Source organism: Alosa alosa, chromosome 3 (genome assembly GCF_017589495.1).
Source record: "Alosa alosa isolate M-15738 ecotype Scorff River chromosome 3, AALO_Geno_1.1, whole genome shotgun sequence".
Classification (NCBI taxonomy): Eukaryota; Metazoa; Chordata; class Actinopteri; order Clupeiformes; family Clupeidae; genus Alosa; species Alosa alosa.
The window spans coordinates 12,308,963-12,333,343 of NC_063191.1; the positions used below are offsets into that span (position 1 = coordinate 12,308,963).

General features: G+C 44.4%; 1 protein-coding gene across 19 annotated transcripts in view; it reads left to right on the forward strand.

Annotated features, from left to right (window-relative positions):
• Positions 1-24,381, forward strand: part of caska (calcium/calmodulin-dependent serine protein kinase a) — a 193,516-nt gene that overhangs the window by 92,363 nt on the left and 76,772 nt on the right. For all 19 annotated transcript variants that reach the window (XM_048239918.1, XM_048239920.1, XM_048239925.1 and 16 more), the window contains exons 3-5: positions 15,518-15,623; positions 20,435-20,512; positions 21,981-22,053. In XM_048239918.1, coding sequence (XP_048095875.1) covers positions 15,518-15,623; positions 20,435-20,512; positions 21,981-22,053 — 257 coding nt within the window. The remainder of the gene's footprint in view (positions 1-15,517; positions 15,624-20,434; positions 20,513-21,980; positions 22,054-24,381) is intronic.

Genomic DNA, 24,381 nt, shown 5'->3' on the forward strand with positions numbered 1-24,381 from the left:
ATTGTTAGCAAAACAATGGTTTATTTTTTTATTGACCAGATTATGATACATCATAATATGCTTGGAACACCCCAGTGACCTCTGATCACCCTTAAATAGACCAGCCACCAACTTCCTCAAACCAGAGCTTCCCCTTCACCACGTTCACCATGGATATGCGGTACAGCCACTGATGTCTGCCTCTGTGTTGGACAGAAAAGAATGAGTCCTTTTAGTTGTCAACTCTATTCTTCACACAAGAATGCCTCAGAGTCAGCTCTATTCTATTCTAAATCTATTCTGTTCCATTTTATGACAATATTCAATATTCTTTTCAATAAAGCACCATCAGTAAACCACATATTCATCAGCTTCTTTTGTTTCTGTCTCAGAGTGCGGAGGAGCAGAGAGGAAGTGGAGGAGAATCTCTCTCTCTCTCTCTCTCTCTCTCTCTCTCTCTCTCTCTCTCTCTCTCTTTCTCTCTCCCTCTCTCTCCCTCTCTGTCTGTGCCTGTGGATTGGCACAGTTTTTAAATTGAATGTAAAACACAGCAAATCAAATTAGGTTTTGTGACCTGAACAATTAGGTATACAATTTAGTATATTATGTAAAGCATTATAAAGAGTGTAATTAAAATTAAATGCTACCAGAAATGCCACATATCTGCTGTATTCAGTCTCCTGGTGTAGCACTTTTCTTTGTGGACAAATACACCATGCCAATATTGAGTTTTTTTTTTTTTTTTTTATCAACAGACCTCTGCATGATGATGCATGCCCTACTGTGTCATCAATTATTAAAGCTGTATGAGGAAACCTTACTCCTCTGTGCACAAGTCAGCAGGTTTAGCACCACTACTAGCGCAGGTTTAAAACCGCTAACCCTGGCACTGCCCGCCTGCCCACCTGCCTGCCCACCCCCCCCAGCCCATTGCCCCGGGGCAGGTCAGCAGTGGCCCTAATAGCTCCACTGATCAGTCAGGCCGTTGGCATCTGGGAGCCTTGGGCCGGGTCGTGGCGGGTGCTGGTGCCACCCCACCTGTGCCCGCGCCACAGGTAGTGGCGGCCCTGATTAATCGTCTGAGCAGGCTGACTGGTTGATCTGCGGGAGAAGAACAAAGCACATTTTGCATCACATTTATTCATGCAGCAGACGCTTCAATTCAAAGCCACTTACTAAATGAGGATTAGCATTCAAGCTACAGTACAAAAAATACACACATGCTCTCACCTATTCTGATTCTCTGTGTGTGTGTGTGTGTGTGTGTGTGTGTGTTAGGGCTGCACAATTAATCGAATTTTAATCAATCATCATGATTTTGGCTTCCTAATGATCAAATTTGCGCGGATCGAGCGATATTTTAAAATGCGTGGTCTATCCATAGAACCAACCTGGTAACCTATAGAACGAACGCTACAAAGCAAATCAAGTGCTCTTTAAACTTGTCTGACCATGTGCCTGCATGCAGCTTCCAAGCATTAATGACAGCTGCTCCTGCACTGCTCAGCCTGATGGACTGTTCAGTTTGATGCACTGTGGACTAATAGCATTATGTTAACTATTAGTAGGCTAGTTAGATTATTCAAAAACGACGCATCAAAAAATCAAATGTGTGGTATGTGGCGCAGCAGAAGGCCAAGAGCTTGTCCTCAAACGGATCATCCGTTGTTCAAAAATATTTCGGATTTAAGGCAAGTGAAGTTAACCAAAAAACATAAGCAGCAAACCAACTCATACCGCGGGAAACACATCACATGACGTAAAACCACACATGCCTTTTTTTTTTATCACGTTAACTTTTAGTCCTTTGTTTGCCTCCAATATAGCCTATAATAAGTGTTGAGCTAACGACGGATTTGTTCATTTATTCATGTGTTTTTTATAGCATACAAGTAAACCTACAATGCATATGCGAAGCTTTCAAGACAGCCTACGAAAAACGAAAGTGAGCAATAATGAAAATGTAGCCTACATGGGCCAGTGGTTTACATATCAACAAATGACTAAAACCAGGGTGTCCAAACTGCGGCCCGCCACGACTTCAATCTCGCCCGCCGAAAGCATTTATTAGTTTATCATAGGCTGCTCGCTATTTCTTTTCCAGCGATAGACTACGCTTGTGGTCAACTTTAGGCTACTGCAAAACTTTTTAACACTCTTCTTAGACAACGTTTACAATGTCAATGTCAAAAACAGCTTGTTACATCGAGATAGATAGTATCTCCATAGCAGCAGATCTAACTATGTTATGCTACTCCATTTGGGAGCCGATTTGAGTGCACGAGAGGGAGAGAGTTGATGGCAACAGTAGTTCCCACTACTGACCATTATAAAATGTAAGAGGGCACAGCACTAAAGAGTCTTAAAGTGACAATGCACCATTTATAAATGATTTAAACAGCATCAAATTAACAGTATTTCTTAAGAAATTAAGTCGCCATTTAAATAATACATGATGTTATTATTATTATTATTATTATTATTATTATTAGTGTGTTTTCAAACTTCAAAAAAATGTCAAAACCCAATGTGGTCTGTAGTAGCGTATAAGTTTTTCCTATTTTGTCTACCACTTGTGGCTGAGTGGATCCTAGTCTTGACGCCTGTTAAATGATGAGGAGTAGTGGTTTTGTTCCAAGTCGGTCCCTTCTGACCATTTATTGTTGACAGTTGTGGTAAAGTAAAACAAGTAAACACTATAAGGCTTTCTATTAAGTCCAAGTCCAAAGTCAGCACAGCAGCACGGTCAAAAGACTGTATGCCCTTCTCAGCCACGCCCACAAGCTGCGCCCTACAGCTCTTAAGGTCATCCCCTGGGCTCCACCTTCAGCAACCTCCTCCAGGATCCTGTAGGTGGGACAGACAGACCTGTGCCCATACTCAATCCAATCAACCACTCTCACATACATACGCACACAGACATGCACACATTTCATTACCCGCTAATAAACAAAGAAAAAATATAAGAATTACATGAAGTTCAATTTATTCCTACATGGTCCTTTTGAGTCAAAAAAAGTTTGGAAACCCTGACTAAGCCGATTAAACTCAGGAACAAGAAGCAGAGCTTAACTGGCTACTGGGGAGCTGTTAGAGGATGCGTCCGTGGGTCGCTAACGCTTCCCAAATACTAACAAAGTATTGCACAAAAATTGCACAAAAAAATTTGTTTGGAAGTCGTGAGTCAAGTCTATATTTGCAGTAATTTAGGGGAGTAAATGTGAAGGGAAGAATTTGGATGAGCCAGATAGTAAGTCCAATATGTTTAGGGAAAAAATATTTTTGTCACTAAAATTAATTAATAATTGTGATAAATAATCATGATCTCAATACTGATCAAAATAATCGTGATTATCATTTTGGCCATAATCGTGCAGCCCTAGTGTGTGTGTGTGCGTGCGTGCGTGCGCGCAAGTACCAAATAGCATTTGCAAGTACTGCTGATCTCTACACACACACACACACATTGTCAAATGTTGCTGCATCAGTACTCTGTGCGGTGGCAGCAACAGCCCTCTGACACCTAAACAAGTGTGATGGCATCAGCAGCTTAGTGGCTCTCCAGGGTCTCCTCCAGGGGAGGTGACACCCACCCAGCTGGAGCCACCCACCAGCCCTCCTCCACCACCTTCGCTAGAGTGTGTGTGTGTGTGTTGGATGTTGGTGTGTGTGTGTGCGTGTGTGTTGGATGTTGGTGTGTGTGCGTGCGTGTGTAAAGGGAGTGGTAGGTTTGGTTTGTTAGGGCCATATGGAGGTCTGTTCTCTCAGCATGGGTCTCTACAGCTGACAGCTGACCAGCCTATCTTCTCTCTCTCTCTCTCTCTCTCTCTCTCTCTCTCTCTCTCTCTCTCTCTCTCTCTCTCTCTTTTGCTCCCTTTTTCCTTCTCTCTCTCACACACACATTCTCTCTATATATATCTTTCTTTTCTGCCCATGTGTGTCTATTTTCCTCCCTTGTTTCTCTTATCTGAATCTCCTCCGTTCTTTCTACGTTGAATATGTTTGTTTGTGCAAAGGTGTAAATATATCCATGTTTGTGCACTCTTCTCTGTGTTTGTGAGCTTGTTAAAGAAGGCTGTCAAGTCATCACATGAAACAATGGCATGTGAGAATCAGAGGTGTGATGCACTGCACATAAGATGTGACTGACACAAGGCACACCTTCAACTATAATGGCCATTTGCGATGCAACTTTGACTATAATGGCCAGTGCACTAATCGAAATTAGCGTTGTTCACAGAGTAGCGCCAGCCCACCGCCATCGACTATTCACCAGCGCTAGCGAGCGAGCGTGCTTAGCATCTGTGGTGCTCTCGCGAGGAGGGCTGAGGAAAAAGCATTAGCATAGTCCTGGCGGAGGTAAAAGTAAAGTCCCCTTCTTCCCCCTCCCGGTCTGTCCGTCTCAACAGCCCGTGTGGGCAATGACATTTTAATTATGCATCGCCATCACTAGCGTCACTCCTCCATGGGCTCCCCGCTACGCTGTTCCGCCCTCGCAGGGAAAAAGGCCCCGGCGCCGCTGCTAACCGGAGCCAGATAAGTGTCCACCTTCGGGCTGTTGCTACACGCTCCTAATGTCATTTAATGACTGTTGGCTGGAGATTATGAAACCACAAGGGGCTTGTCAGGCAGTTTGTCCCGCACTCTTGTTAAAAGAAAAATAAGCTCCTCTTTTAAATGCAGCAGAGAGGAGAGGACTTGATTTGATTCCTACTATTGCCTCTCTGCTTCCCTTTTGTCTGCCTTTCTCGCGCTCTTGTCTGTGATCCCACCATCTCTCTCTTTCACTTGTTCTTTCTCTTTCTCTCTCTCTCTCTTTTTATTTCTCTGGGTCTTCCACTGTATCTGATTGCACTTATGTCATCACTGTGTGGGAGACAAAGGCCAAGCCTGACAGGAATGTGACATGATATATTTGGAGGGTATGGAAAGAAAGAGAGAATGAGAGAGAAAGAGAGAATGAAAGAGAGAGAGAGAGTGAGTGGGAGGTGGAAGGGAGGGAGAGAGAGAGGGATACAGTGAGAGTGATGGCGCGACGATGAAACAGGAAAATAAAAACGAAAGAGGAGGGGTGGGGCAGAGGGGGGCTGATTGGAACGGTGCCAGTGTCTGTGTTTGGCTGGAGGCTTCCGGTGCTTTCCACCAGAAAGTCCTGCAGGCTTTGTGTCCGGAGCCCAGCTGTCAGTCCACCTCAGTCCATCCGCCGCTGATCTCACTGTTCTGCCTCCACCAAACACTGCACCTCTGCCCTGGGTCCAGAACCCCCACCACTCCGCTATGATGGACAATATCACCTCAGGGCAAGAACCCGGAACATGCCGGAACCCACAGAGAGCTAAACCCACCAAATTAGGACGATGGGGTGGAACACATCAGAAAATATAGTTTGTGCGTGTCGTGAGTACCTGTAGTATAGTGTGTGTGTGTGTGTGTGTGTGTATGTGTGTGAGTTGTACAGGTGTAAAAGTTCTGGTGGAAGTTTAGGTGAGTGTCAAGCCTGCTCAGGTGTGCACTGCAGGTACTTTTCATGAGATTGGGTTCCACAGTGGGCCTGTTCCCTGTTCTTGTCTGACTATCTTTCGTTTAGATGGCCCCATTCTGTCTTAGTCCAGACATCCCCTTACCTACCTACACACACACATACACACACATTCTATTTTAGATTAGACTTTAGGTAGACACCTACCCACACACACACACTCACACTCCCACACACACATAAACACTATACTAAGTCACGCCCATGCTACCTAAAGCGTCACTTGTAGAGTTTTAAACCAACATTGATAAACGCATGCAACCTTTAGTGCGTGTCCCTGGACACCTGACCCAGCCTCTCTGACCCACTGCCGCTGACGCGTCTGAGACTCTGTTCTGGCTCACTGGAGGAGACGAGACATGAGGGGAAGAGAGGAGGAAGAATGAATGAAGAGAAGGAGGAGATTAGTCGCGTGCTCCTGGGGCCTCTAACTTTCTCCTTTGTTGGAGTTTTATAATAATACTTTTTTCAGGGGGATGTGACCCACAAATGTCCATTGAGGCCGGAACTCTAAAGTTTAATGGTCCTTGTCTTCTCTCCTCCTTCCTTCCTTTCATTTTTATCTTTCTCTGTGTCAGTCTATCTCTTTCTTTCTGCCTTCCTGAATGTCGACTGTGGGTCCACCTTTTATGTTTACCTGTGATTGTCTCTTCATCTTCTTTTGATTATTTTTGTTTTATTTTTGTTTTGTTTATTTTTGTTTGATTATTTTTGTTTATTTTGATTGTTTGTTTAAACTCTTCTTGTGTCTCCAGTCTCATTTTCTCTCTTCTGCTCTCTTCCAGTTCTGCTCTCTTGTTTTTTACGCCCATTTCTTTTCCAGTTATATCTCAATGAAGTTAGCAAGTGAATCTGTAAGAGTGTGAGTGAGCGTATGAATGAATGAGTGAGTGTATGTGAGTGAGTGTATGAATGAGTGAGTGTATGTATGAGTGAGTGAGTGTGTATGAGTGAGTGAGTGTATGAATGAGTGAGTGTATGTATGAATGAGTGAGTGTATGTAGTGAGTGAGTATGTGTGTGAGTGAGTGAGTGTATGTATGAGTGAGTGAGTGTATGAATCAGTGAATGTATGTATGAATGAGTGAGTGTATGTACGACTGAATGACTGACTGAGTGACTGACTGAGTGACTGACTGAGTGAGTGAGTCCCCAGTCGAGCCCCAGTGAGGTGGCAGTGGGGAGCAGTCAGCCAGTCATCGGTCAGGCCAGGACTCTGTGTGCAGTTATGCAGCATTTTGTTCCATGACCACCACACACACACAGCATTTTGTGCTCCCTTAATCATTGTCTTTGTTTGTACATCTCAAGCTGTTGTGGGGACAGTTTCATTAGCTGCTTTCAGACACAGGTGTAAGTCTGCATGTTCTGCGGATGTCAAGCGGTTGGGTCTTATATCAGAACAACATAACCGACATTTGGAACTCCGAACTTAGCCGGCTCATACACTACTCCCCTCCTAATATTTCGGATGGACAACATGTAAATGAGCTCATGTCTGAAAGAAGCGAAGAACATGTGGAGATTCTGTTCATGTGCGTGTTCAACCACGCAGAGATTCTGTTTATGTCCGCACGTAAGCATCATATCTGAATCACCCAAAGGGTTGGACATCCGTTTGACAAAGATCCACATATAGTGTGGAGGACATGTCTGAAAACAGTTATTATGATCATTTTGCCCCTGTTTTTTATTTGCTTTTCATCCATCCATCCATCCATCCATCCATCCATCCATCCATCCATCCATCCATCCATCCACATATGTGCTGTACACTGTCTAGGCATGATGTACACACTATAGAGAGAGGTGCATGATGGTGGAGAGAAGAGACAGATGAACATGTGAAGGAGGACGAAGACTAATGGGGCTGAACAGCACGAAGATGAGAGAGAGAGAGAGAGAGAGAGAGAGAGAGAGAGAGAGACAGACAGAGAGAGAGAGAGAGAGAGAGAGAGAGAGCAGAAAGTCAACGTGAATGCAAAGAGGAAAGAACAGACGTCGTGCGCTCGGGCACACATATTCCAGCCCCTGGGCTGATGAGTGGAAGTGCGTTCTCTCGGCTCGGCATTGTAAATTGGCTGAGTGATTGGAGGAATGTCCCAGCAGTGCTCTTTATTAGTTATGTCAGGCTGACTGATTCTCTCTATCTCTCTCACTAAATCTCTCTCTCTCTCTCTCTCTCTCTCTCATATGCACATGCGCACACTCACACACACACACACGCGCGTTCCCCAGCACCCCCCTTCCAGCCAGCTTATAGCGGCTGCTTCCCTCATCCTGCCATATTTGCACAGGGAAATATTAAAACTTAATGCAGTTATGGGAGAGTGGGAGCGAGATGGGAGGGGCGGGGGTGTGTTGGTATGCAGTGGATGTAAAGGGGATGTATATATCACATCGTGTCACTGGGAATAAAAATGGCTACTCGTCTGTGAAGGCTGGATGAGGGGAATCTGCTGGGAGAGAAGTGTTATCTGGCAACACAAAGTGGGGGTGGGGGGAGCTGCCTTCGCTTTTCTTCTCAGGATGTCAGCCAGTGAAAGGATACTGGTGCTGTAGTGACTGGATGGATTGTGTGTGTGTGTGTGTGTGTGTGTGTGTGTGTGTGTGTGTGTGTGTGTGTGTGTGTGTGTGTGTGTGTGTGTGTGGATAAATAGATGGATGGTCCCAGAGCTGATGAGGTGTATATGTGTGTGTCAAAAAGGAAGTAGGAATGTGAGAGGGGGGAGGAGGGAGAGATACTGTAGAGACAGGCAGACAGAAAGAGTGTGTGTGTGTATGTTTGTCTGCTTTTCTGCTTAGTGTATGCATCAGGTGTGAGTATCAGGCGTGAAAGGAACATATGATACCCATCTTTTTAATTGGCAACCAGACATGACATTTTTGGTGGAATATCTGTTCAGATGAACATGAATGAATGAAACGTCGTGAATGCAGAGCTTAGGGGATCAAAATGGCCGGTCTTCTGCAGTATGGCTGACTCCATCATGCGCTATGTACGTGTGAATTTGATCATTAAGCAGCTGCTGTACAGTTAAATCACATTATACATTTTCATTCTTACAGTATTATGTAGTTATCGAAGCCCAAAAATGAGCACACCATCAGTTTTGATGAATGTTGCAGTCGGCTGGATAGCCTACACAAGTCCTCCGCCTTCCCATGATGCCTTTGTGTTTCACACCTGCCAACCATGCACAGCCGGAGGACTGGGCCTGGATCAGAGTTAGTCTCCAGCTGTCTGGCTGAATGTCATAACCCGACACATGATGAAGACTGGAGATGGGCTGAGCTGCGGTGGTTGGCAGTGGTGTTCTTGTGCAGTGCACTGGCTTGGTTGGCACTGTGCCACCTGTGTCTCTGTTCTGTGCTCGAGTGTGGTCACTGGTCGCAGCATTCACGCTAAGTGCTCTTGCTTGTCTCCTGTATTGATCCTTTTCATTAGTCTATTGGATGTACCGTTTTGCTCCTATCTGCACTTTTTCACCCCTGTGGGTTCCTCTAATATTGGGTTTGATAGTGAAGAGGCGAGTAGTCGTTTGAACAAATGGAAATCATTCACTCGTATGGACGGTTCTCAAGTGGAGCTTGTTTTCAGTCGTTCGCTTTTTCCCCAGGTAAAGTCAGTCAGGGTATTTGCCTTTCCAGCTAAAGAGATTTTTCAACAGTGTCTCGTCAGTCGCCTTACTGTCTGCCATCCACCCCCACCAACAACCCCCGCCCCACACCCACCCCCACTCACCCACTCACCCCCCCTCACCACCACCCACCTGCTCCCCTCCAGTCACATGGTATGGTCACTAGAGAGCCAAAGCAGAAGGTTGCTGTGGTGATGAGTTGTTTGTTTTTGCCCATTGTGGAAGGAGGGATAGAGAGGAGTGTGGATGGATAGAGGGATGGTACATGGAGGAGGAAGAGAGAGAGGGAAAGGGAGGGAGAGAGATAAAGGGAAAGAGATGATGGCAGAGCACACTGAGGTTGTAAATGTGTGAATCGCTGGGAGACGGCAGCAGGCACACATGACAATAACACAGTATCATGGCGAGCACAGTAAGAGCAATAACACAGTATGAGCAATAACACAGTATACGGGATCAATAACACAGTATACGCGAGCACAGTATACGCGAGCAATAACACAGTATACGCGAGCAATAACACAGTATATGCGAGCAATAACACAGTATACACGAGCACAGTATACGCGAGCAATAACACAGTATACGGGATCAATAACACAGTATACGCGAGCACAGTATACGCGAGCAATAACACAGTATACGGGATCAATAACACAGTATACGCGAGCACAGTATACGCGAGCAATAACACAGTATACGCGAGCAATAACACAGTATACGCGAGCACAGTATACGCGAGCAATAACACAGTATACGCGAGCAATAACACAGTATACGGGATCAATAACACAGTATACGCGAGCACAGTATACGCGAGCAATAACACAGCCGCAACACCACAGATACCCAGACCAATAAATGCACATCCACCCCATAAAGGGCCCTGTATTGTATCCATGGGGATGCATGCACACACACACACACACACACACACACACACACACACACACACACACACACATACAGACAAGCTCTCAACTGTGCCCCCCTGGGATACCCTATGGACTCCGTGGAGGAGTGGTGAGGGTGAGGGGGGAAATTCTAGCATGGCATGCTTGCCTATATTTGACATGTCTTGCATGTCAAATTGTCAAATTTGACATGTCTTGCATGCCTTGAATTTCTCCTGGGGATCAATAAAGTATCTATCTATCTATCTATGTATGTGTCTGTGCAATGTGCGCGTGTGTTTGTGCATGTGTTTGTGTATGTGTGTTTGTGTTTGTGTTTGTGTTTGTGCGTGTGCGTGTGTGTGTGTGTGTGCGTGTGCGTGTGTGTGTGCTGCACATTTGTATGCTCAAAATTAGTGAGCAGACTGAGCAGGGCGAGAAAGTGAGCAATCAGCACAGTGGCCATGCACCCACAGAGACTGACAATTAAGCTGCCGCTTCAGTGCACAGCTGCATCTCATTTGGTGTGTGTGTTTGTGTGTGTGCATATGTGTGTGTGTGCATATGTGTGTGCGTGTGTATGAATGCCTGACTGCCTTCATGTGTCTTTTGTGTATGTATGGGGGGAGGGAGGGATTCTTAGTGCTTGCCTATATATTTTCATGCGTGGGTGGACATTTTTTCTCTCTCTCTCTCTCTCTCTCTCTGTGTGTGTGTGTGTATGTGATGCTGGTGGGTGGTTGCATGTAGTACCTTCTGTATCTGTGAGGCCCTCATCCCCTGCTGTCTTGCTTGTTTTAGTCTCCAGTGTTCAAACCTGTTATGACTCATTTCCAGAATCCTCGCAAACAGCTGACTTTAAAGGCAGCAAATTCCCTCATCCCCGTCATCTGACATGCACAACGCTAAGTGTGTCTCTCTACACGGGAATCCCTTTTTTCCCACAGCACGTGCTTTGGAGCATGGCACTTTATCTCTGCCTCAGTGTTCACATTCTTTTTTTTTGTGTCTTTTCTTTTTTGTTCTTCTCTCTGGAATACCATATTTGGGGGTAGAAAGTTGGGATTGTGGAAACCGATTCGGTCTAATTCACTCCTGGGGGCCTTTGGCCTATGCTCATTGTGGGAAAAAAATGGACTGTTGTTTCCTAAACAACTATTAGCTTCGCTAGCTGCAGGTGGTGTTTCTTTCCGGTAATGGACAAATATTATTGCCCCTCTACAGTAGCCTGGTGGCGCTGGCGCCGGGGCTGCGTAAGCAGTTTGTGCTAAGTACAGATAGGCCTGCCACCCAGGGGTTATTTTCCACACGCTCCTGTTTTAAGTTCTGACAAGTCACACATACACAGTTGCTGATGCAGCACTTGGCTCAATCACAGCCTTTTGTCTTAGACATGCGCACACGTGCACACACACACACACACACACTTCTCAGCTCAAGTCACACTGTTTTCAATCCAGCAGGCAACGGCTGCACCGTCTGACTGCATTGTGAGAAGCAGGGTGTTGTGGCAGCTAGTCTACAAACCCAAGCACCCAACTCCACAAGGACATGCGTGAGGGACAGAACACACACTGACCCACACTGAGCAGCGTGGTGCTCTCCACGCCATGGTGACCAAGTGACCGGCAGACGTTACGCTCCCATTGTGTGTGTTATTGCCACATCTCAGTCAGGAGGCACCAGTGACTAACTACACAGATAGAGAGATAGAGAGATAGAGAGATAGGTAGGTAGGTAGATAGGTAGGTAGATAGATAGATAGAGAGATAGAGAGATAGGTAGATAGAGAGATAGGTAGATAGGTAGATAGATAGATAGATAGATAGATAGATAGATAGATAGATACTTTATTGATCCTCAAGGGGAAATTCAAGGCTGAATTTCTTGTTCTGAATGAACATCTGAATGAGTCTTGTTTAAGTGTCTGTACACCTGAAAGCCAACCTTTGGGCCTGAAACACAAACCACCACACACACACACACACACACACACACACACACCTTCCTTGAATTTCCCCTGGGGATCAATAAAGTATCTATCTATCTACACACACACACACACATACACACATACACTCACACTCACACTCACACTCACACTCTTTGTTTTGTCTGTAACTTCCGTGACCTCAGACGAGCCCTGCAACAGATGAAAGCATGCCACTGAGGGGCAGGAACCAAAACAAACACAAACCCTATCAGATACAAGCGGATGTCTTCTGTTTGTTTTTTTTTTTAGGACTTTGTTGCGTCTTGTTCAGTCCAAAGCCCTTATTCCTCGAATTTCCACTTACCAGGAAGCAATCAACTAAAACCCTTAAGCAAACACTGCAAGCAAACTTCCTGTGCCAGTGTTCCATGTGTATTCCCACTGCTCATGCATAGCTTCTGCTAAGCTATCCATGCTTCTCTATGTGCCAGTGCGGTGGCTTTGCGGAGGACATGAAGCTCTCAGACACTGTGCTGGAATTCAGATATGGGCCCTACCATTTTAAATATGAAAATAGATAATATAATTTAATGGCTTGACATTTTATGGTAATTTTCAGGCACAGATATGTTCCTTTCTTTCAGCCTTGGTTATGAGGTCTACCCTCTTCCTTTGCAATGCTCCTTTGGATGTAATGCTCAATGTCCATAATAGTGATTTAATGACTGTGTCCTATCCCAAGAGCATATTAAATGATTGTTAAATGGAACATGGCTGTTTGTGTGTTGATTCTCAAGATTGGAGCTTTAAGCGGAGCAGGAGACCAGGGAAGCTAATTGGCTGATGCCACTACGCTAAGGGGACAGATTAGAACCATGGAGATGACCGTTATAATCATGCTACTAGAGGAAGATGGTGTTGGTGATTACAATGGACTTCGCTGCTTAGAGTGAGAAAAACCGTGATAGCATTGGTAATTGCCGTAATATTGATGAGGTCGGTGAAGGTAATTATTATAGTGGTGATGTTTGTTATAATAACGGTGATTATGATGATGACAGCAATGGTGATTATGATGATAACAGCAACTTGGTCGAGAAGGAGAAAGATGATCTATGCCAAAATCTCACAAGACAGTCGGATATGCTTCCAGTCCAGGGAGGGATTGAGCATGGGGAGAATCTAGGTAGAGCTCCTGTCCCTTAGATTGGGATGTGTGAAAACATGACTGTTCAAAGTGGCTGCTTCACTGCACTGCCTGCATTACATGTCATCTGGCCCTCTAGCCCACTGCCTATAAATAGACTGCCGATGTTGCGCGTGCGGCACTCCCTGCTGCTAGAGCTCCACAGCTCCACCATGTGGCGGTGAGCAGAACTACTAATGCCAATTTTTTTACACACCCACACACTCCCCTTCTCTCTCTCTCTCTCACTCACTCACTCACTCACTCACTCACACACTCACCACACACACACACACACACACACACACACACACACACACACACACACTCAAACACAAGATGCACAGAAAACCACACACAGCCAGACCCACCAGACAATGCAGCTGTATTCCCTCAGCATTGCACTTGCACAGGTTTGTGCTTGCACATTTGCCGCCCACATTGCAGCCTTCTACACTCACTATGACGTGTAAGTTTCTCTTTTTCACTGTGTGTGTGTTTTGTGTGGTGTGTGTCTGTGTGAGTGAGAGAGAGAGAGAGTTTGATAGTGAGAGAGAGAGAGAGAGAGAGAGAGAGAGAGAGAGAGTTTGAGAGTCTGAGAGAGAGAGAGTTTGAGAGTCAGAGAGAGAGAGAGAGAGAGAGAGAGAGAAAGAAATTGTATGCCTCGCATAAGGGTTACTCATGCAATATTTTGCTCCCTGGTCCACCAAGGATACAGTACATTATGTGTGTGTAGCTGGATATATGCAAGGATATGCTGGATATGTGTAGCAGTATGTGTATATGCAAGGATACAGTATGTGTGTAGCTGTGCGTGCCTTCCTATGGGGACTTATGTTTTTTATTTGTGGCCCAGTCACACTCATATTTTAACAGACAGGACTGGAGGCCGTATATGGGTGGCCAATGGATTGTTTTTAAAGGCTATGGTTCATGGTCAGCTCGGATGGTGTGCAAGTTTGTATTGCACGCCATCTGAGCGCTCTTTCTGATTTTCTCACTATCCTCATACCATACTAAGAGTGGTGTGGGCTTGTGTAAGCTGTTGTGTTCCTCTCTCTAATGTGAACAACATGCCAGCGACTGCTGACCCACACTATGGTATATAGTGTGTGTCAGAGCAGATCATTCTATAGTAAAGGACAGGAAGAGGCCTCAGTTCAGCTGTCATTTAAGGTGACATCTTCTGAGGAAGTTGGCCTCTTATGTTTAAGCTGGTGTGTGTCTATTTATGTGGTGTGTATGGCCACATATTCACACATCCTGTACATTAGCTGGTGTGTGTGTCTATGTATGTGGTGTGTCTGGCCACATATTGGCACATCCTGTACATTAGCTTTAGACGTAAGTAACATTGTAGACTGCATCAGAATAGGGGCGTACATCCTTTACTTCTGGTCAAGAGTATCTGGCCTGAAAAGCCATGATTTGAGTTGCTATATAATATGGCAGACATTGAACAGCTCTCAACAACGCTGCAGGTGGTCACTCATTGATTACATTTCTACGTGATTGTGCTGTGTGTGTATTGACCTTCTACGGTTTCTCTAATATGCAGAATGCTCACACCATACCACACCATCCCACCCCACCCCCACCCCAACACACCTGCCTATGCCGGCACAGGAAACAGCACCAACTCCACCACTGATGTATTTTTCATCAGGGTCATCCTTCTCTCCGAGCAAGGGTATATTTTTAGAGATGTGCCCACTCACACACACACACACACACCCCGCACCCCCACCCTGCCCTCATCTCATTCATATTTGAGGGGAGTCTTTCTGTCACCGGCGGAGGGCTGGGTTATTGGGTTATGAGCGCCTCATCAGTGGGTGAAGAGAAAGCAAGGGAATTCCACCGGCTGAAGGGGAAACGTGATTGAGTTAGACCAATCTGACCTTCTGAAGGTCGGGTTAAGGCTTGATGGCAAATCCAGGGGTAAACTGCATAGGATGTGTGTGTGTGTAGGGGGGGGGAGGTCGATCAGTCTTACCTAATCCATTATGGTGGCTCAGAAAATACAAATTGAGTTTGCTGAAGAGTCATCGAACGACGTATAGGTTTCGGGGACGAGCAAGCGCTCCGTTTAATGAATCACATGAATTTCTGCAGAAGATGGTGGTGGAAGGTAAAAACGTCTCTATCCAAGCAGAGAGACCGATGAGAAATTTTTGATCACCCCTAATGAAATGTGTTCCATTACACCACAGCTAACCATCATGTCTCTCTTTTTTCTCTTCTACCCCATCATCTCTTTATTCTCTCTTCTGTCTGATTTCCATCCTATCTTCCCCAATCTATTCATTTTCTCTCTCTCTTTCTCTCTCTCTTTCTATCTCTGCAGATCTCAAAAGAGAAGCCAGTATCTGTCACATGCTCAAGCACCCTCACATTGTGGAGCTGCTGGAAACCTACAGTTCAGATGGCATGCTCTACATGGTCTTCGAGTTGTAAGTATCCTGCCCCCAAAACCCATCATTTTGGATTGCCTCTGTCAATCCCTAAATAACTTCCCTACTGTAAATAAATAGCAAAAACAGAAACAGATCCTCAGCTGACCTCACACTCACACTCACACTCAGTCCAAGCGCAGAGGACGTTTTGATAGCGAGCTGTGGTTGGACCCCAAACCCAAGTGTCATTTGCTCATAAAAACTTTCCACTACCCAATAGCTTGCTACAGTTCTGAGTGAAAAGAAAGTCACATTCTAAAGCCGCTCTTGTTGTCGTGAGTGGTTTGGTTTGGTTTTGTTTCCTCAGACAACAGACAACAACAGACAACAAACAAAAAAAGTACCCCTTGGGCAATTCCACGCAAAACAGTCACGTCCATAACACCAACACAACGCCATGGTATGATGTGAATGATGATTACTTGAAATTTGAGCATTCATTCTTCTTGGTTGTAGAACTAGAAGTTGGCGTTATGGATGTGACAGTTTTGCATGGAATTGCCCTTTTTTAAACTTGTTTAATTGCTTAGCAAGTGGATTTCATAGGAAACATTGATTGACGTATAGGGACCACCAGCAGAGCCAGAGATCGAGTGTGTAGAGTGAAGCTCAGCGATGGGGATGGGCCCTCCTCATGAGCAGTGGACCACCAGCAGAGCCAGAGATCGAGTGTGTAGAGTGAAGCTCAGTGATGGGGATGTATAAGTATAAGTATACATACTCTTTTGATCCCTTGAGGGAAATTTCGTCTCTGCATTTATCCCAATCCGTGAATTAGTGAAACACACTCAGCACACAGTGAACACACAGTGAGGTGAAGCACACACTAATAATCCCAAGCGCAAGAAAGTGAGCTGCCTGCAACAACAGCTGCACTCGGGAGCAGTGAGGGGTTAGGTGCCTTGCTGAAAGGCACTTCAGCCGCTTTCTATGGGCATGGGCCCTCCTCATGAGCAGTGGACCACCAGCAGAGCCAGAGATCGAGTGTGTACAGTGAAGCTCAGCGATGGGGATGGGTCCTCCTCATGAGCAGTGGACCACCAGCAGAGCCAGAGATCAGAAGCTCAGCGATGGGGATGGGCCCTGGTCATGAGCAGTGGACCACCAGCAGAGCCGAACTTCAGTTGTAGAGTGAAGCTCAACTGGGGATGGGTCCTCCTCATGAGTCCACTCCAGTTGTCAGGGGCAGTAACAGAGGCATCATTTGAGATGGGGGGGTGAAAGAAGAGAGATTCGAGTGGATGTGTGCCAAGAACGATGACTCGTCTCATTTTCTGATCGACGGCCCAATTAATGGGCGTGCAGCGTTGCCGTGATAGGGGCCCGGGTCCACTTTTTACACGATTTGCTGTGCAGTTGAGCAAGTTAGAAATAATTGATGTGACCATTTTTAATGGGATTGCTCACCTCCCGAAAAAGCTGGGCCCCAGCCAAATTTTTTAGGGGCTTCAATAAAAGTCGGAGCAGTGAATGTCAAAGAGCATTCATCTGTATTGATTTGCCTGCCCTCAGCTTTTCTCTCTTTCTCTCTCTCGCTCTCTCTTTCTATTCATCCTCTCTCTTTTTATTTGTCCCTCCCTCAGCCTTCCTCCCTTTTATTATGGCTTTCCCCCCACAACTATTCCTTAGACACTCTTATCTAACGAGTGTTGTAATCAGCGAGCTTACAAGTGGTGATTCAAGGTTGGAAGAAAAGGCAGTTATCAGGCTTCATGGTTAATCCTCTAGCTTGTCAAGCAGTGGTTGTGGTGTCTTAAACACCATCACCAGGTATGCTATCCTTTGGGGCTTGTATTTACCCGAATGCATACAATACTCTTTGGGGTACCATGTTTTTGCTTGGATGCGCATAAAACTTATATGTGTGGGTCTTGTAATGTAAGCTTCATGTCAGTCAAGTAAGCCATGGTGATGATTGGTTTCTCTTGTTCTCTCCTATAGAATAATTGAGGTCAACATCTGTGGTGGTGGTTTCAGTCTTCAGAGAAACAATCGACAATGAGTCCACGAGTGCGGTGTTTATTAGAGTCAGGAGCTTCATTTAGAATAGAGGATGGTTACAGCCTGTGGAATTTGCCTTGGGTCAGTTTGTTGGATCCCGCAGGTCAGAAAGGTTGTCCTCCGCTATGACATGGTCTGTGGAGAGAGGTGGGAGGTAATGAGAGAAAGAGATGAAGACAGACGAAATGGATCTAGAAAGTGGAACGGTGAGGAGAGAGGAAGGCAGTAGAGAAAAAAAGGAAATGGGTGGAGTAAAAGAAAGAGAGAGAGAGATAAGGGAAGGGTGGGAATTGTCTTCACCGAATGAGAGAAGTCAACAGAGGCCTCCTCTACCCTGCTAGCTGTCAGTCCAGAGTTTTGAACCCTCGCTACCAGGGCAGTATGGTGTGCATGTGTGTGTGTCAGAGCTCCCTCAGACAGCTATGATGGGATATCAGGGCACCAGCTCAAATCGGATATCGTTCGCTCCATTGGCCTCTTTACCTTGCAGGTGTTGATCTGACGGGACTTTTTGACTTATAACACTGCAAGAAGGAAATTTACATAAGCTTATGTTGGGGTTTTTCACGCAAAAAAGAGTGATAGGGCTTCTAACTGACAGCTAACATTTGGACTTCATCTTCTTTGGCTGTCCCTAAGAAGAAGCTCTCTCACCTTAGAAGGTTTCTCTGATATATGAACCCAGAGTGTCAAGGCTTGAAATAATGTGTATACCCGTAAAACTTAAAATAATAGAGCCTGACTCTTTTAAACGCCTGGTGTGCCTACAGGTTTGGGTTAAAGGCCGGTCTCAAATAGATTCTCAATGAGACGAAACCGTTGCAGAAAGGAGTTGCAGCGGTGTGAATTAGATGTTGCACGTTGTTGCAAACAGTCGCAAAGCATTCACCACGTCTAGTCACAGTTGCAAGGTTTTAGATTAGAATGTTGCATCAAGTAGCTGGTTTATAGAATGTTGCAGCTTATCTTGTCGCGAATCTTTGGTGTGAATTGGGCTTCAGCCAGGGTGCAGACTGCGCACGCCACACGCTAACGTTATGATTAGATGGCATTAAAAGACTGCGGTGGGGAAAAGCTAGAGTTCCAAATTGTAGAACTTTTATTAATATGAACTATGCCTATATGTCTGACTTCGTCATCGTTCAATTCATCCCAATTATTTCAAATTTGTGGATAGGCCGATGGTAAGCTTGGTTTTATGCTGGCAACAAAACAAAATGGTTTGCGAAAGTTATTCTTTATTCTAAATGCGTACCGCAGAGAAAGAAGTAGGCTATGATTTGAAATGTAAGCTGACTGTTGTCAAATTTGCCAAATAAAATACAGGAGAAACGATATGGTTCATGCTCTCTCATGCTGTTTCATTCGTGAAACATTACGCACGTTCCACTTTTGCATAAATAATTCCTGAACGGTTTTGGTCGTCAGGGCTGATAATATTCTTAGGGACACTCAAAGTTCAGATCTTCAGAGGAAGTCCAAGTACTCCAATACCACGGAGGACTCCACATTTTTTTTTAAATAAAGTCAAACAAACTTTTTTTAGTGTGTGAAATATGAGCTGAGCATCTTGTAGACTCTCCAGAGGTCGAGGATGGCAACATCAAATCTACAGTAGATCGTCTTTGAACTGTAACCGAAATGCTGAGGTCCCCCTCGTCCATATATGCTTATCTTGGAAGCTAATGAAAAGTTTGCAACCATTGGTAGCTAACTGATCAAGTTGGCCTACTTCAGATTTTAAGATGGATCATTTCAAGCAGATTGTTTTATTGGGAAAGGACAAACATTTTGAGTGTGAATGTTTTTGAGTGGAATATCATTGTTGGTTTGGGATTTACAGTACAGTTGGGTTGTTATGGGATTTCAGCTACCTTTTGTCAACATTTATGATCATGTAGGCTATTTTGTGGTCCCTCCTCCACAACAATTGTTATGTCGTTATGTTTCAGTCAAACACTAAAATCTCACTCAGGGAGACTTCACTCGCAGCCTTGGTAGTCTTCACCTCCTACACCTGTCACCAGTCAGTTTTTTTATGTCTGAGCACCATTTAACTCATTGAATGCCAAGCTGTTTTCGGAAGCTTTGTCCTAGAGTGCCAGCAATCTAGACCATTGTTGATGATTTTTGTACAGCCACAGCATATTCTGTGTTATAGCTATGAACATATACAATGGCTCGTTTAAAAGGTGAGACTTTAAGCTCTCAGTGGGTGCAACCCGTGTATTTCTACACACCTCTGTTCCTGAGAAATCCCAAGCTAAACAGTGGCTAGTTTTCATCAAAATCGCTGTTTTTTTTCTAGAAATGGAGATATAACGTCTTTCATGAAATATGAAGTGTTGCCTGTAAACTTTCCGGGAAGTGATCAGCGAGACTGCCACCTAGTGATAGACCCACGAAAATGGCCTGGTTTTGACCTGACGTTCATGCGTCACTGATTCGACCCAAAGCGGCAATCGAGTTATGATAAAATGTCCAGATAAAATGTCCAGATTGTGCGTTTTCATGAGTTTGCGATCGTCATATATTTCATTTCCTTTCATCAGAGTTCTCAAAATCACATATAAGGTGTGTTAGAGTGTCTAGTTTTGTAATTAAAAAAAAAAAAGCTAAAAACTTAGTTTTTGGCACAACGCATGGGAAGGAAAAACGTAATATTATGTTTTTGGCACTCAATAAGTTAAGATTGTCAGGTATCAGATACCTAGAAATACCTAAAAAAAAACAGCTCTTATGAAAATGTGTAATTCCAGCCATTGTATGCTTCTGATCCTGTTATCTCTTGTTTCTCCCTTGCTTAGTATGGATGGAGCTGACCTGTGTTTCGAAATCGTTAAAAGAGCAGATGCTGGCTTTGTCTACAGTGAAGCTGTCGCCAGGTAAGTTAGGATTTTTCTTTTTTTAATGTAATAACTCAAAAAGAATTGACTGAATTTTCATTTCACTGAAGAGAACATGAGATTATCCCCAGTGTACACTTAAGAGAATTTCAGAGTTCCAGCTGAGGCTTCTCTGCATGCTCAGGGAATTCAGCCGCTCATCTCATGTAGCACTGTGATACAGTTTCCATGCCTTTTTTGTAATAGGGTGTAGTGCAGATCTGTCATCGTTGAGTTTTGAAAATAAGGGAGATTTCCCGGGTTTACAACCCAAAATACGTGAAAAATTGCAACATTCGACTTTCTGTTGCTATCCCTCTGCTAACTGCAAGAATTCAGACAACAAAACTGCTGCAAAACTGCATCAAAACATAACAACAACCAACGAGATGTGAATCACTCTAGGAGTGCTAAAAAGCAAACGATGCTTTGAAAAACATCTGTTTAAAGATTGGCTGACTGAAAGAGAGACTGAAAATAAGGGATATTTACAGGAAAATATTTTAACAGGAAGACAGCAGGAAAAAAAGTTGAAAATATGTGAGAAACCCGGGAAGAAAAAATGAAACATTCAGTGTAGTGAAATATTCCTAGTGATGATTTATGAGTGGCACTTCTTTCTCCCAGGAGTATTGCTAGGAGTTTGGCTAAATTGTTTAATATTGTTGAAAAAATGAAATGGTCAAGTAGTCTGTACCCTTGGGAATTACAAGTGTCTCCTCAAGCAAGAGACCAAACCATGGGCCTTCATTCAGCCACACATATACACACACACACACACACACACACACACACACACACACACACAAAACAATGATTCATTCATCAGCTGTGTTGCTCTTAAATAGCTTCATGATAATCTTACTTGAGACCTGATCATGGTAAGGTGCAGATACCTTCCACGTTGGTGGTGTTCAAATAGACAGCAGTTTCTGCTGGTTGCCTGACCTGATGTTGTTGACAGCCCACGGTCTGAATCAGTAGGTCTCTGTGGTAAGGAACTGTCTGCGCTTCAGGTTGCGATAATCTTAGTTGAGCAAAGCTTGGTCAGTCATTTCTCGTATTGGGCTGCTGGGTTTAAATGGAATACATCAAAGGTCAGATCAGCAGTGCTGGGTAACAATAACCATCAGATACAAAACCAAGAAGTGGCTTTTTCTGCTAACCTGTGATAACTAACTGTCTGTGTGATAACTCTCTTTCTCTCTACCTCTCTCTCTCTGTACCTCTCTGTCTTTGCCGTCCTCGCTGACTCCCCTCTCTCTCTTTTCCTCCCTCTCATCTCTCTATCTCTCCCCACCCCTCTCTCTCTGTCTCTCTCTTTTCCTTCCTCTCATCTCTCTATCTCTCCCCACCCCTCTCTCTCTCCTTCCTTCCTCTCATCTCTCTATCTCTCCCCACCCCTCTCTCTCTGTCTCTCTCTTTTTCTCTCACTTTCTTTTGCTCTTTTTCTCCCCCTTTCCCACAGTCACTACATGAGACAGATCCTTGAGGCGCTGCGCTATTGCCATGACAACAACGTCATTCATCGAGATGTAAAGGTAGGCTGACTGGTGTCTGCCAAGAGAAAGAGAATATTAGAGTTGCTCTGGTGATGTGGAATTTGGTGTTTTGTGTGTGTGTGTGTGTGTGTGTGTGTGTGTGTGTGTGGAGGCCTAGCCACAATATCTACCCTCATAGACCATGTGAATGTGTGTGTTTGCATATATTTTTATCACGGACTGAGCAGTTCTATGCTTGTGTGTGTGTAGAGTTCTATACGACTGTATAAACACAGTATGCACTGTGCAGGTTCACATTGCAAGGTATTTGTGTACAACAATGTCTGTGCACAACAATGTCTGTGCACATTGGCAGCACTTACCTTGGCCTTGACCTCTGTTGTTGTTATGGTGTTTCCCTTTTAAGGCCCCCCTTCATTTCATACACAACACACACACACACACACACTGGGCAGGTGAGACCTGAACATCAGCTCCACTCCCCTCTATAAATAAATGAACAGCTCTGTCCTTACTGCCTCAATATTTCATAGATCGATCTCTCTCCCTCTCTCTCTCTCTCTTTCTTTCTTTCTCTCTCTCTCTCTCTTTCTCTCTCTCTTTCTCTCTTTCTCCTTCTCTGCCCCTCTCCAGCCCTAGCTGGGAGATGCTGACAGGTAGCCCATTATTAGCACATGGTCAGAGCGGAGAAAGGTCACTTTGAGTCACACTGTATTGTCCTCCTGGGAGCACAGCCTCTCTCTTTCTCTTTTTTTCTCTCTCTTTCTCTCTTTCTCTCTCTTTTGCACTCTCACTTACTCACTCTCCTTACTAGCCTGCAATGGCTATTTTTTAATCTGACCTTCAAGGATGCATTTGTTTCCGTATTCCAGTATTATGACATAGCTATGGTATTATTGCTGGACTGCTGGAAAGTGCTGTGCTGTGTAGAAGGCCGTTGGCAGGGAGCGAGCAGGGCAGATCCAGTGTCTGTAGCCCGCTGGGAGATGTGACCAGAGCCCCAATGTAAATAAGCCTTCCAATGGACCCTTTCAACAATCAAAACAAAAACAATGCTTGAACATTCTATTTGGGCCCCAATCTACTTCCTCTGCTTTAAGATAACATATGGAATGTTAAAAAGGAAGTCTTGTGGGGCCAACTATGATGCTGATAATGGAACTCTCCTGAAAGGGTCCATAGGAAGTCCCCACTGCTCGACAAACGGCAAACCCCATCGGTGATGGTGGCATTGCAGGAGTAAAATCGCAAGAGTTCAGCAGCAGTGTACCATAAGGCCTTCATGACCAAACACAAACAAGCCTAGCCTAGCTAACACAAAGCCTCAGTTTCCCAGCTGGACAGTCAACCAACTAGGAACCCAGCACAAGACAGGATGGAAACAGAGAGAGACACTAGCAGGCAGCAAGTCTTCAATAGCAGTGCAGTAAGTTGTGGTCATCTGTGTTTGTGGTGCAATAGAAAGAGCCTATACACTTTGTAGCAGCACGTGTGGTAAGATTGGTTCAGTTGTAACAGACGACACACATTGATGACATGTCATGCTCTCCTACACTTCTGCTCAAATAGAACAAAATTGTGTAATATGTAAACAAAAAAGCATAAAGTTGAATACAAGATTTTGAGCTATAATATCCGTTGTTGCAAGCAGTTTAACTAAAAGTACTAATTTCCTATATTCAGTGTATATATTCAAGCTAAAGCTTTCAGTATACTTCATCGATGATTTGGGATAAGACAGTTCAATGAATGAATAATTAAATGCATGAATGAATGAATGAACAAACTCAACAGACTAGTTCTCTTGTAGCTGTCCCCCAAACCAAAGGAGCTGATCTGTGCAGCTCTAAAATAGTGAATAACTATTCACCCTATATCTCAAACAAAGTGACATAAAATTGCTATCAGATTGATGAGAAAGATCTGTGATCAGTTTTTATGATGAGGATGGTGATACTGTATGTTATTGTATTTTCAGGATGAAGAAGTAACATGATGCCTCTTTGACTTTGACTTTTAAAGAAGTGTTACTTCCTGTATCTACTGATTTAGCTTCATGATCGTCAAGATGTCCTAGGGTTACAACCGCAGAGCACATGTTCCTAGTTGGTTGGTTCATGATGATAGCGACTGCAGGAGCACACAGATCTCAAAACTGATTGAGTGGCCTGTGCACAGAGGGGAGGGGTGTGTCGAGTGCGGGGCTTAAAGAAGTGGCGTTAATCAGTGCTCTGTATGAGTTGAAATTGTATGTATTTTCATAAACTCTATTTCTTCACGGAATGTGGCAAAATAATTGTTTTTTCTCGATTTATACTATTTTTGTGATTGTTCGGAGCCAAAATTGAAATCAAAATTAAAATTCCC